The sequence below is a fragment of the Hippocampus zosterae genome, chromosome 17 (assembly GCF_025434085.1).
Source record: "Hippocampus zosterae strain Florida chromosome 17, ASM2543408v3, whole genome shotgun sequence".
Taxonomy (NCBI): Eukaryota; Metazoa; Chordata; class Actinopteri; order Syngnathiformes; family Syngnathidae; genus Hippocampus; species Hippocampus zosterae.
The window spans coordinates 5,947,934-5,961,008 of NC_067467.1; the positions used below are offsets into that span (position 1 = coordinate 5,947,934).

The 13,075-nt window shown below is 43.3% G+C and overlaps 3 protein-coding genes across 7 annotated transcripts; all 3 read right to left on the reverse strand.

Moving 5' to 3' along the window:
* Positions 1-369: 369 nt before the first annotated feature.
* On the reverse strand, positions 370-2,176 carry LOC127589225 (E3 ubiquitin-protein ligase RNF12-B-like). 5 transcript variants are annotated; one of them, XM_052048286.1, is made up of 5 exons: positions 2,023-2,176; positions 1,619-1,948; positions 1,497-1,526; positions 1,317-1,388; positions 370-1,226 (listed from the first exon to the last, which is right to left on the reverse strand). In XM_052048286.1, the coding sequence occupies exons 1-5, from the start codon at positions 2,132-2,134 to the stop codon at positions 892-894; spliced, it is 879 nt and encodes a 292-aa protein (XP_051904246.1). In that variant the 5' UTR covers positions 2,135-2,176; the 3' UTR covers positions 370-891. The 5 variants fall into 5 exon arrangements, with proteins under 5 accessions (XP_051904246.1, XP_051904245.1, XP_051904244.1 ...); XM_052048285.1 differs by having other exon boundaries at positions 1,281-1,388; XM_052048284.1 differs by lacking the exon at positions 1,317-1,388 and having other exon boundaries at positions 1,389-1,526.
* Positions 2,177-2,238: 62 nt separating this feature from the next.
* Positions 2,239-3,583, reverse strand: LOC127590364 (uncharacterized). The gene is made up of 4 exons (XM_052049885.1): positions 3,352-3,583; positions 2,945-3,271; positions 2,615-2,754; positions 2,239-2,250 (listed from the first exon to the last, which is right to left on the reverse strand). The coding sequence occupies exons 1-4, from the start codon at positions 3,581-3,583 to the stop codon at positions 2,239-2,241; spliced, it is 711 nt and encodes a 236-aa protein (XP_051905845.1).
* Positions 3,584-6,328: 2,745 nt separating this feature from the next.
* Positions 6,329-12,038, reverse strand: angptl6 (angiopoietin-like 6; the record flags this gene model as incomplete). The annotated part of the gene is made up of 7 exons (XM_052049886.1): positions 6,329-6,891; positions 6,965-7,235; positions 8,131-8,324; positions 9,316-9,508; positions 9,594-9,731; positions 10,296-10,757; positions 11,862-12,038. Coding segments are annotated over 7 exons (1,620 nt in total), but the record flags the coding sequence as incomplete, so codon positions are not given.
* Between the last annotated feature and the right edge of the window lie 1,037 nt (positions 12,039-13,075).

The following is a 13,075-nucleotide window of genomic DNA, read 5'->3' on the forward strand; positions in this document are numbered from 1 at the left end:
GCAAAACCTGACACAGCAAACTCAGCAATGTTGGGCGCTTTTTTCCATTTGTTTTTTTGAATATACAGAAGTAATGGAACTGCCAATGTGGAGTAAATATTTTTGACCTTGCATTCACCTAAAAAAACTATAATTTTGGGGGGCTTTGTTTTTTATCATTATTTTTTTTAATTATAAGAAGGGGTTTTTATTTTTTTATTTTTTGGGGAATAATTGTCAAAAAAATCCATATTTGATAAGTAGTGATTCCGACCTGACGTACGTGGCATTGTCTATTTTTATGTTGTCAATTTGCACTGGCGTAATGCTACATTGTGAAAACTTGATAACCGTAATATTTCAGTGTGCCTTTTAAATGGGAATAGGCAGCACAGTGAAGCAACCTTTATTGAGCCAAGGTACAAATTTTACATGAGAAAAATGCCTCCCCAGCCCCCCAAAAATAAGGAAAATAAACATGATTAACTCTCAATTTGAGTCTCAAATCTGAACCCGTTCAGTTGATCGCAGACATCGTGTAATCAGAAGAATTTATGAATGATTTTGTTGAATGAAATGGAAATGCATATTCAAAAATGCATCCACTAAAGTGGTCAAATATTCTAGTTCAAAAGACATTATGTCCCAAAATGAAGCGAGACAACAAATAGAATACACCGACATATTTATTGAGGTACTCACCATATATTTTCACCTTTTAAAAATTTTACGCATATTTTTCCAATGACTGAACAATTTGTTAGTTTTATGAAAAACAGACCCTAATCCCCTTACCCAATGCCCGCCACGTCCCCCCTGCCCCAGCCTCAGAACACTGAGGAGTGTATCCCCACTTTGATAGGCTCATTCGATAGAGGGCAATTTCATGACAGAGTGAAGTGGATGTATCATCTATGTCACCAAACTGTTCCCAACACGGCTGTTTCCGAGGGGGATGCTGTCAGACCAGTTCTTCAAACTGTACTGTCCCTGTCGCTTGCCCCTGTTCAAGCAGATAAAGATCACAGCGAGGACCACAAGCAACACGAGTGCACACGCCGAAATGACTGCCACAAGGACTGGATTGCTTTCGGTGGTCAGAGTGATTTCGGGGACTGGACTGCTTTCAGGGACCAGACCACTTTTGGGCATCGTGGTGCTTTCAGGGACTGGGCTGCTTTTGGGGACTGGATTGCTTTCGGTGGTCAGAGTGATTTCGGGGACTGGACTGCTTTCGGGGACCAGACCTCTTTTGGGCATTGTGCTGCTTTCAGGGACTGGATAGCTTTCGGTGACCAGACTGCTTTCAGGGGAAGGGCTGCTTTCGAGGACCGGACTGCTTTCAGGGACCAGGCTGCTTTCGGGGATTGGATTGCTTTCAGGGACCGGACTGCTTTCGGGGACCAGACCTCTTTTGGGCATCGTGCTGCTTTCAGGGACTGGGCTGCTTTTGGGGACTGGATTGCTTTCGGTGACCAGAAAGCTTTCAGGGGAAGGGCTGCTTTCGGGGACCGGACTGCTATCAGGGACCAAGCTGATTCCGGGTACTGCAAGAGAAACAATATTGAAAGAGACGTCAAAAGACTGTAGGAATCCATTTCACAACCGAATTGAATTAGAAAAGACTGAAAGTGCTTACATTCAACTGTGATGTTCATGGAAGAGTTGAGCAGGAAGACGTCACCTGGCTCCAGGTTCAACTCAGCTTGGCAGGTGTAAATTTGGCCGTTTTCATCTCCGCTCGCCGAAATGGTGAAGGAATCGGAGATGTTGTGCAGGGTCATGTTGATGTCATCCGATGATCGGTCACTAAAGCTGACAGTTTTTACAATTTTGTTGCCTCGGAGCCACCTGACGGTCAACTTGTGCACAGGGGCCACGTTGACGATGTCACAAACAAGACTGTAATTGTTTCCCGCCAACATAGGACCAGAATCCAGCTCCACGTAGGCCCTCACATCTGGAATATCTGTCAATTCAACAAAATGTTCCCATTTCAATCACCTTTTTCCAAAATTCAGATCACGTCGGCGGACCACTCACTGTAAAGAACGATGGGAGGCAGCACATAACATTTACTCGAGGTTGTCATGTCAGTGTAGCATTGATGTTTGGTGTTCCAGTCTTTTCCAGTCCCATTGCTGATGATCAGCATCAATTCCAGAATGTGGTCTTCAGGTAATTTGTTCCATAACTTGTCCCAGGTATGACAAATGTTTATTTCAAGAAACTCCTTAAAGCTGTTACGGAACGAATGTGCTACAGGGCAGACTGACATGGATACAAACAGCCTGTTAATCGGTGCTTTATATAAGATCATATTTTTATTACTAAAAGCAGATTTAATATTGTAAGCCACTGTAACATTCGACGAACATTTAGAACGCGTTCAAATTAGGGGGAAAAATGAATTCAAATCACGCTTCGATTTCAATATATTCCATATTAAAATTATATGTAACCAAATCAATATTTTTTTTTAAAGATTAAACACAAATGTTTGCAATTTAGAAGTTGAATCCCACTTAAGTAGGATCAGCCAGTCATCCTTTCGTGAAACACGAGAGAAAGACGACGTACCCCTGGCAGTATGAGTGTAAGTCCCGAGTTGAGAATCTCCAGATGAAATGCTGACTTCCATGAGATAAATCTTGAAATGCATCCTTTTGCTCGAATGGTTCCTGGCGGCTTTACAAACGTGCCCCCCATGAGGATACAGATCCATTTCACAGAAGAGAGCGAAATTGAAATCCCATTGATCGAAATCCAGAAGAGCTGGAGAAGAAAAGGTCGACGTTATCCAACGTATGCCACTTTAAGGAGTTGCACTCTAACATGCACACCCGGAAACTCACACGGCCCGGCGACAACTAAGCCACGCTCGGAAACTTTAGACGCATATCGAGTATTGCACACATTCATTTCACAAAAGGGATTGAATCATGAAAAGATTGAGTGGGCTTACATTCAGCCGAGACGCGAATGGAAGCGTTGCGGCGGATGACGGTGTATGACTCCAGGTTCAACTCAGCTTGGCAAGTGTACATTTCTCCGTTTTCTTCTTTGTTCAGAGGAACGGCCATGGAATCGAAGATGTTATACTGGATCACATTGGAATTGTTGATTGAGCGCTCAGAATAGCTGGCAGTGCGTTCGAGTCGGTCGCCTCGCAGCCACCTGATGGTCAAATGTTGCACCGGGGCCACGTTGGTGACATGACAAGTAAGCACGAGAGTGTCACCCAGAGACAGACTAACATCTGAATCAATCAAGACCGTCACATTTGGAGTGCCTGCAAATTGAACAAAGTGGTGTTTTTTTTTTCCTTCCATCACATCTTCTCATTTCAATTCACGTCATTGCACTACTCACTGTAAAAAACGATAGGAGGCAGAATGTAACATTCCTCGAAGTGTGGAAAATCATCGTAACGATGATGGTTTGAGCTCAACTCCTCCAATGGTTCACCGGTGACCACGGTGAACAGACGTTTTTCGATTCTTTCCTTTGCTTCGTTCCAGAGCGTGTCCCAAACGTGACTAATGTTGCTCTTGCAGCGAATGGACACTGGGTGACAAGATACTTTCAGGTATTTCGAGAACATTGGACAAACGGCGTGTTCATCACTCCATAGCGAAAACGGTTGCAATATGTGATGGTCGGTATTGGTTCATAAATCAATCAATAAAAACACGGTAAAACTGAGTTGGTCCGAACAGAACAATTATGCTTTTTTGGTAAAACATTTTTTAAAATTATATATATATATATATATATATATAGGCGGCCCGGTAGCCAAGTGGTTAGCACGTCGGCTTCACAGTGCAGAGGTACCGGGTTCGATTCCAGCTCCGGCCTCCCTGTGTGGAGTTTGCATGTTCTCCCCGGGCCTGCGTGGGTTTTCTCCGGGTGCTCCGGTTTCCTCCCACATTCCAAAAACATGCGTGGCAGGCTGATTGAACACTCTAAATTGTCCCTAGGTGTGAGTGTGAGTGCGAATGGTTGTTTGTTTCTGTGTGCCCTGCGATTGGCTGGCAACCGATTCAGGGTGTCCCCCGCCTACTGCCCGGAGACGGCTGGGATGGGCTCCAGCACCCCCCGCGACCCTAGTGAGGATCAAGCGGTACGGAAGATGAATGAATGAATGAATGAATGAATATATATATACTGTATATATATATAGTAAATATGGGAATTTAACCCTTTCAGGCTACTACAGCAGACAGCTCATCATGATATCAGGTTACAGGATGCGTGAAAGGTTAAAAAAAAAAAAGACTCACTATGATGTCGATTTAATTTTGCTTGCCTCTCACATGTACTCACTCAGATATTCCACAAATGCAACCACTGTTCGGGTGTTTCTATTTGTGACCAACAGGTGGCACTGTAGGGGTGCTCCTGCAGTGGCACACCAGTTGGTCACACACAGAAACACCCGAACAACCACACTGACAAGATGAAAATGTATGACTAATATTTTTGGTCAGTGCAGTGTAGCGGGTCGAACCTGGCACATGCCTGGGAGCTTCCATCACTAAAATGGTAAGTGGCATCCCTGCGATAGAACGCTCGCTGGTGACCAAGCAGTAGTAAACCTGGTAGACGTCCGGGCCATCGAGGATATAATGGAAATCTGCATTACAGAAGGGGATGAACTCGGGATCCGGTTGTTCTGAATTTGGAACAGCTGGAAAAGCAAAGGTCAACTTTATTGAAATGATATGTCATCGAAATAGTCGTCTGATATGAACCATGCAGATCTGGTAAACCGTTGATGGGATCTTTGCAGACCAAGGAGTTAAGAAAAGCTTTAACGCTTTAAAGGTAATAAAAATGAAAGATGAAGGAAGCAAAATAAAAGACATGCAAGAAATGTAAATGTGAGTGAAAGTGAATTTCGCAATTTCTTTCCTTTTTTTTCTACGCTGGATATATGAAGCGTCAAATAAGTGTATGCTCATACTTATGCACTGTTGGAATAAAAAACGCTTTTTGTGTGTCTTTGTGTTTACGTCTGAGATAAAATTTGCTACAGTGAAAAGTCCCCCGTTGTAAAAAATTTGCAAACATGATTTCGTTGTCGAGGAGTACATATTTGGTCTCTTAATTTCACACTTTTTAAAACGTATTGTTAGTGACTCGGCAAAACATGTCGTTTTAAAAGTGCTGCCTTTAGAGAAATATGCACCAATGTCCAATGCATGACTTTTACTCACCATGTAATGCAGCCAAAAGGTGGAAGGTCACCATCATACAAAGTACCATCCTTCCAGGTAACGAAAAAAACAAAACTCTGAAGGCGAAATGAAGAGTTTCACGAAATTTCAGAAGATAGCAATCTTCGGATCTACTCGCTTCTTAATCAGATGAAAGCTCCATGAAGAGTCTCCTTGTCATAATGTCTCGGCCTTCACCAGTTGCATAAACTCACGGGTCAACGCCCTCTTCACAGGAAATCTTAAAAAGAATGCGAGCTGTGAGGCAACCGCCGATGATTCACGCCCTCTTTTTCCAAATACGTTTACATTTTCAGCATTTTTGGAGGAAGGGTGGGGGGGACATTTAATTGAGGTTTATAAGATAAGAAACATACAAAATGAAAATATGAGGCAGGGTCACAATAAGTGAATATCAGTGGAGCATTCGCCGAAGCAGAAGAAAGTAAAAAGGGGGAGGTCAATTGCGCAATTGCGCAATGTCGTATCAGGCACGTATGTCCCAAAAAGCAAGAAGAATCATGAAGATCGTGAATGTTCCGTTTTGCACCGAATATAAAGTGGCAACTATGATAGAACACACACACACAATTTTTCATCCCGTTTTCAGAAGCTACGAAGGTGTAAAAATGTTAACATCCGATATATCAGTGAACACATTTTTATTATGACAAATAACCCCCCCACTCCCCGCCCCCTTGCACACCTCCCCTGCTGCCCCAGCCTCAGCAGAATGTGCAGTGAAATCGCCACATTGAGAGCCTCATTAGTTAAATCTACAAGTTGAGTCAAGCGGACTCCTGACGGTCAAGTTTTGCACGTTGTTGATCTGACAAGATGGAGACCGTCACCGTTGGCCTCTGAATCCATCGAGACGTCACATCTGGAATGTCTCCAAATTGAACAAAGTGGTGTGTTTTTTTTCTTTCCATCACATCTTCTCATTTCAATTCATCTCATTGCACTACTCACCGTAAAAAAACGATAGGAGGAAGAATGTAACATTCCTCCAAATCTGGAAAATCATTGTAATGATGTTCTGAGCTCAACTCTTCCAATGGGCTGTTGACCACTGTGAGCAGAGCTTCTGTGACTTTACCTTACCTTTGTTTCGTCCCAAATGTGAAAAGCTTCACGATATTTGAGATAATCTTCAGGACTTGTAGCCTCTCCTGTATCAGATCACACCCCCGGAGATTCCCCTAACAATAACAAACCCATAAGAGATAAGAGAGCCAAAACCCTCCTTAAAACAGATGTGAGCTGTCGCGCAACCGCTGATGGCTGATACACGAACTCTTTCAGAGATGAATAAGCATTTTCTACATTTTTTTAAGGTAGTTTTATTGCAGTCTGCATAAGAGATGTTATGCAAAATTAAAATGTAAGGTTAAGTCAGGACAGAAATCGGTAAGTGAACGTCAGTGGAGGGCCGTGAAAGCGGAAGGCCAATCGTGTCACCGGGGCAGGCGTACGCATTCCCTGCTGCGACGGTGACGCGACACATACTATATAGGCTTGACCATCATAACGACCCGTTTCAGTGAGTAGGCGCCTCCCTGGAATTCCGCCCAGTAGACGCCATCCTGGTAGCGACTGCGGTAGTGACCGCCCCGATACCACACGCCGTTCAGGTTGGAGTGGGCGCAAGTGTGGTACCACCAGCCTCCTTTCTGGTAGTGCGCGCAGTTACCTGCGGACGACAGAGACAAGAAACTAACAAACTCCCAAATTCGAGGCTATACGGACGTGACGGCAATGTGAACCTGTGTAGCTGTCTCTGTCGCGATCCAGAGTGGTGAAGGCCTTGTTGTTGTGCCACGACAGCGAGTCGCCCGCGTTGCCCCGATACTGACCCAACCGCAATCTGTACCAATCGCTCTCCGACTCCACCCGGAAGCTGTCGTACTCTGCGAACACCCTTCGACCCTGCCAGTCGTCCAGAACCACCCGCAGCTTGTATTTGGCTTGTTTGGTCAGCCAGTAGAGGTGCTCCAAGCCCAGCCAGTACTCCCCATCTAGGTTCCCAAAGCCTTGCTGCAATACATCGTAAAGATTGATTTGACCAATATTCCAACAGTGTGAACTCCTCTACAACGAAACCTACATGGGCGAAAATACCCCTGAGTGTGAAAAAATCTTCATGTATAAAAACATTCCCACTTTTCTGTTTCCCCTGCAACAAAAAATCCACCTGTTGCGTTATATGAAATATTTTTCTCTGCTCTTGCTTCGCAACGACATTCACTACAATGAAAACAAGCCTTCCGCAAAAGCCTAATCCAACTTCAGCCTACAGCGACTCCTACTGCTTAGCTCGGAAACGGCAACGGCATACACCACAGTGGCTTACACATGTGCAGTAGTACAGGAAGTATTTGTTGTTGTTAGTTTCAGACACGGCACGATCATTGCATTGCTAAAATAGCTACAGAAACAGACCTTTGCAGACCAAGGAGTGAAGAAAAGAAAAGCTTTAACTCTTGACAGGATAAAAGTAATAAAAATGAAAGATGAAGGGAGCAAAATAAAAGACATTATGCAAGAAATTGAATGCTGATTGTAAATTTCGCTTTCCCTTTTTTTCTTTCTATGCTGGCTAAATGAAGTGTCAAATATGTGTATGGTCATACTTATGCACTATTGGAATACAAATAAAGACGACACATACGTTTGTCTGTGTGTGGGTGGGTGTGCTTACATCTGAGATAAATTTGCTATAGTGAAAAGTCCCCCGTTGTGAAAAATTTCTTGCTGCAAACATGATTTTGTTGTAGAGGATTTTCACTGTAAACAAATGAAATCTACGGTAGACCGGTAGAAAGTGAACTACGGCGAAATAATATTTATGACTGCTTTGTGCATTTAAATGTGTAAACTTTTGGTCCCCATAAGTAACCATGAAGTAAATTCTTCAATTGCGTAACGTCACCTTATACTGCTCCCAAGTCCTGAAGAAATTGACGGAGCCATCCTGCCTCCGCTGGATGACCGTCCAGCCTCCCTGAGCTTGATTCTGTTCACACCAGGCCTGCAGGAGTCGGTTGGCACTCTGCAAGCGCAGCAGGTAGATGCCGCTAGCCGTCTCGCCCGATTCCAGCACGTCTTTGCAATCCCGCCACGGCCCTGAGTCGCAAAGGACGAGAAAGCGGTCTCAGCTCTGTGTTTTTTTTTTTTTTCAATGTCATCATTCACTTCCATGAAGAGCGGAGAAGAAAAAAGAACAGTTTGGTATGAGGGAATGCACCGATGTATACACCAAGTCACGTCTCACACACAAATGCCTAATGATCATTCCCAAGGTGAATCTGAGGCCATTTTGCTAGTTAATTTCAAACTTTCTGATAAGGGGTGGACGCCGCCATTGACATTGTTTTGGCATTCGCAGAGAGATAGGACGCTCCGCAAAGCAGGTCACTGACTCCATCGGCATTTGCCGCTCATGCGAGCGCTAACATACATCACGGTAGGCAGACAATAAGCTTTGAGACATTCAACCAATGTGCACGCGCACCCACGCCATGATGAGCCCGACACGGAGGCATGCGACGCACTTTTGCAGCCTGTTAACTATCGTAGCTCACGCGTACCGTTTTAAAGGGCTTCCCACGGCCCTCTAGATTCCCATTCTTCTCTGTGCCCTCTGTGAATTGTACACGAAACAAACTCTGAATGAGAATAACGATAACGATATAGCGCAACAGCTCTGATCACAACCTGCAATTGCAGACTGCTGAGCACTAACAACCTCCGGTGACGCAGGTCACACGCCAACCGTAGGTTAAAGATTTACCCGCTTTCTTTTCTTTTCTTTTTTAAATCCATTTTATGAAAATAAGACGGATGATTAGGGTGCAGTGTATAGTAACACAAAAAAATAAATTACTAACATGCACAAAGACACACAAATGGTTGTTTGTTTTTTTTTCTCCTCTATGCGATCGACTTGGGACCAGTCTGTGATCTACGGGTTGATCGCGATCGATGTAATGGGCACCCCTGTTTTAGAGCATTCATTATACGCTTCCTAGCAATATATCCCAGCAGCCCCCATTCAGGTCCAACAATTCTGCTATGGCGGTGTAGAAACTGTAAAACCGTGTAAGATTGTACATGCCTGGGGTCTTGGTGACAGGGGAGCTAATGACAGGCTGAACGGTCAAAGGACTGGCGGTGGTGCTGGGAATCAGAAGCGCTCCCAAAGGTTTGTCTTGTTGTAGAGCACTCTGGTCCCTTTGAAGAGCGTTGCTGATTTCTGAACTGTCATTAAGCAGCGCAGCTGGGTGGCTTTTTGGCGAGTTCGTTGGCACCTGTACAGGGGAAAAATAAAAATAAAAATAATTGGAATTGATATGATGTAAAGGCTGAGTGAAATATGACATACCACTTTCTTACCGGGTCGGACTGGGATTCATCCTTACATTGGCATTGATTCTCCAAACGGGCAATCAATTGGCTTTGGGAGCTCATCATGGACGTGAGTGTTCCATATTTCTTCTCCAGTTCCCGGAAGTTGCTGGACACCTGCAGCGCCTGATGGTGATTCCGGCATCCAGATTAGATGTTAGCAAGCTTTTTTAAGATGACGTGAAAAAACAAAAATGGGAAGATTACCCTCGAAAATCTGAACGTGTACACACATACATTCGGCGAAGTCTCTGTAATCTCTGTTAATAACCCAGGCTAAACTGAGCGGCTTTAAAACAAACAAAAAATAGCCTAACATTTTTCCTTTTTGGGTGGTGGTCACCATTTTTGTTCAGTATAGTATCCAACTGAGTATTTGACATTTTTTGGCTGGACTTATTCAGTTCAAGCCATTCCTCATGGAAGGATTGGAAATGGGAAAAAAATATACGTGCAGCGCTGTAAAAAGATCAATGATGACTGATCATTTAAGGTGGATAAAACTCTATATTTGATATTAAAAAAGCAAGAATGTGTTAATTTCATCGTAATAATTTATCAAAGTCAGTGAACTGGCCTAACACAGTTACATTGTGGCCCCCGGCCATCGTGCCACTTTTAATGTCAAACTCTGTCATGTTCCACAGAACAATAGGTGAACTTCAAACTGCGGGTGTTGACTCTGCTCACATGCGTTGTCGCGTTAAGCAGGAGGCTCTCCACCCTGCGTTGCTCCAAGGCCTGGTCCTTTTTGTGGATGAGCTCCTGCAGCAGCTGGCTGTAGAGCTGAGCGATGCGGGCGTTCATGCCGCTGCTCTCCTTGCGCAGGATTCTCATTTCCGTAACGAAGCCGCTCTCCTGCCCCAGCAGCGTCTGCAGGCTCTCCAGCTGCTCCTGCTGCCGCTTCAGCTCTGCCCGCAACGCAGCCACCTCCGACTGTTTGGCAGCCGCGGCCTTCGTGTCCAAGCACAACGCTCCGGATAGTTTCTGCTGTGGAACGATGAACGTATACGAGCAGCGGCCCGCTTTGACATCTGAGGAACTCGGTGGATGCTCCTCATTGGTCTGTTTTATGGATCCCAGGCCGTTGACCCACAGCAGGTTCAGACTTAATGCCAAAAGAATCTGTCCTATTGCTGTTGTGTGCGTCATCTTTGAAGGAGAAAAAAAATGATTAGAGGTCTTTGTACTTGATTGTACTGTGTTTATATTTAATACGAAGTAGCGATTCAATTGCAAGACCAAGTTACATAGCAGGAACAACACTACACATTGTGCACTTCCGGTTTCCTCCCACATTCCAAAAACATGCATGGCAGGCTAATGGAAGACTCTAAATTGTCCCTAGATGTGATTGTGAGTGTGAATCGTTGTTCCCATACGTCATCAGGTGCTACAGTTCATCATTCAAACAAACTAGTGGCCAACGTCTGCCTTTTTTTGGTTTGTTTTATTATCACATATTCTGCCCGGCAACAAATGTGACTCAAGCAGCTCTTTCCATTTACGGTTTTCTTGAAATCTAGCCCATTGATTCAAGTGCTAACAAACACTTCCACACGCCTTGTGGTGACCACATGTTTCCTTGCAAGGTGACAACAAACAACAGTGGCAGAGATTTAGTGACCAGGGCATCCAGAATCAACACACACCTCCATGTTGCAGTCAGACGGATGCTTTGTCACAAAAGGCACGGTCAACATCATAAATGCAATAATCACCCAAACCCTTCACCCAAAAAGTCCACGTGTGAACCCCGTGATTTATTTTGATGAGGAAACTACTTGAATTTCATTGTACTAACGTATCGATATGAGTATGATTCAAAATGTATTTTAAAAATAATACAGTAAATGTATTTTCAAATAGTTATTTTCAAAAAATGAGAAAAGAAATAATGAACAGAAAATAATTACAAGTGAAAAATAGTATAAATAAAAGAAAAACGATTTAATTGAAATAAATTTTTAAAATGTTTGTTCATGTTTAATGTGTCATGACTGTATATCATGTTGAAGAATGATTTTAATGTGACACTTCCTTTTTGGGAGACTAAGGTCATTTGTATCATGTTAAAATAATTTTAAAATATACTGTATATATTGACCATGATCTACAACTAAAAGTGTAATATGAATCCTCTTTGGGGGTTAAGCATGTTCTGCCAAGCATTGAACATGATGCTTGATGATCCATGAAGGATATCTTAACAAGAAGTACTATAATTCATTCATCGCTGAGTGATTCAAAACTTACTGCGGTCGTTGGTTCTTCAGATTTCAATTGCTCGAATCCAGACACTCCTCCTGAAAACGGTTTGATTTTCTCAGTGAATTGGGAAGAGTGTGATCCAAGGAATAATGTGGATAGATGGGTTGAGGGAGAATGACACCCAGTAGCTCGTCCTGCAAGCCCCTTGTTTGTGTGCAGAGGTCACAGCCTGTACAGGATGTTGAATGAAGGAGAAGGATAATTACAAAGAATGTATGCATGCAAAATGACACCTCCTCCGAGCTGCATCCTTACTGGAGGAGTTGTGTGATGAGTCTCCTCCCTCAACATAAACCTGAAAGGCTGACACACACTAGAATTCCTTTGATGCAGCAGTCTGATCAATTTTTTTTGTAGTTCAATGTATACTGATATCTAATGTATTTACTCGGCTATAGAGTTGAGTAATTTAACAAAAACCAAAGATATATTTCGTGTAATATTACACCAACACTTGCGACTATGACTTCTACTACACCTAATAATAATACTAATACAGTACTACTACTAACAATCAATAAATAATAATAATAATGTGTTAACAATTCTCAAATGTAATATGAATGTGTTGACTGAAAAGCCCGTCATTGGTTATAAGTCAGAGACAATACATTTACTAATAAATTAGGAGAATGTGTTTTGTTAGTCACAGTGCAGAGGTACCGGGTTCGATTCCAGCTCCGGCCTCCCTGTGTGGAGTTTGCATGTTCTCCCTGGGCCTGCGTGGGTTTTCTCCGGGTGCTCCGGTTTCCTCCCACATTCCAAAAACATGCGTGGCAGGCTGATTGAACACTCTAAATTGTCCCTAGGTGTGAGTGTGAGTGCGAATGGTTGTTCGTTTCTGTGTGCCCTGCGATTGGCTGGCAACCGATTCAGGGTGTCCCCCGCCTCCTGCCCGAAGACAGCTGGGATAGGCTCCAGCACCCCCCGCGACCCTAGTGAGGATCAAGCGGCTCGGAAGATGAATGAATGAATGAATGAATGTTTTGTTAGAAACGGGAAGAATAATAAAAAAAATATTTTAAATTATTAAAATTATTTACAGTCATTATTCATTCTATCACTATTCTGGTTCGCATAAATCTATTACAAATGTAATGTACTGTATTTTTCGTTTGATTTTTTTTTTTATTACTTTAGTTTTATTTTACCCGGAAGCTTATTATCGTAACACTTTTCTTTCACATGAATACGAGTTT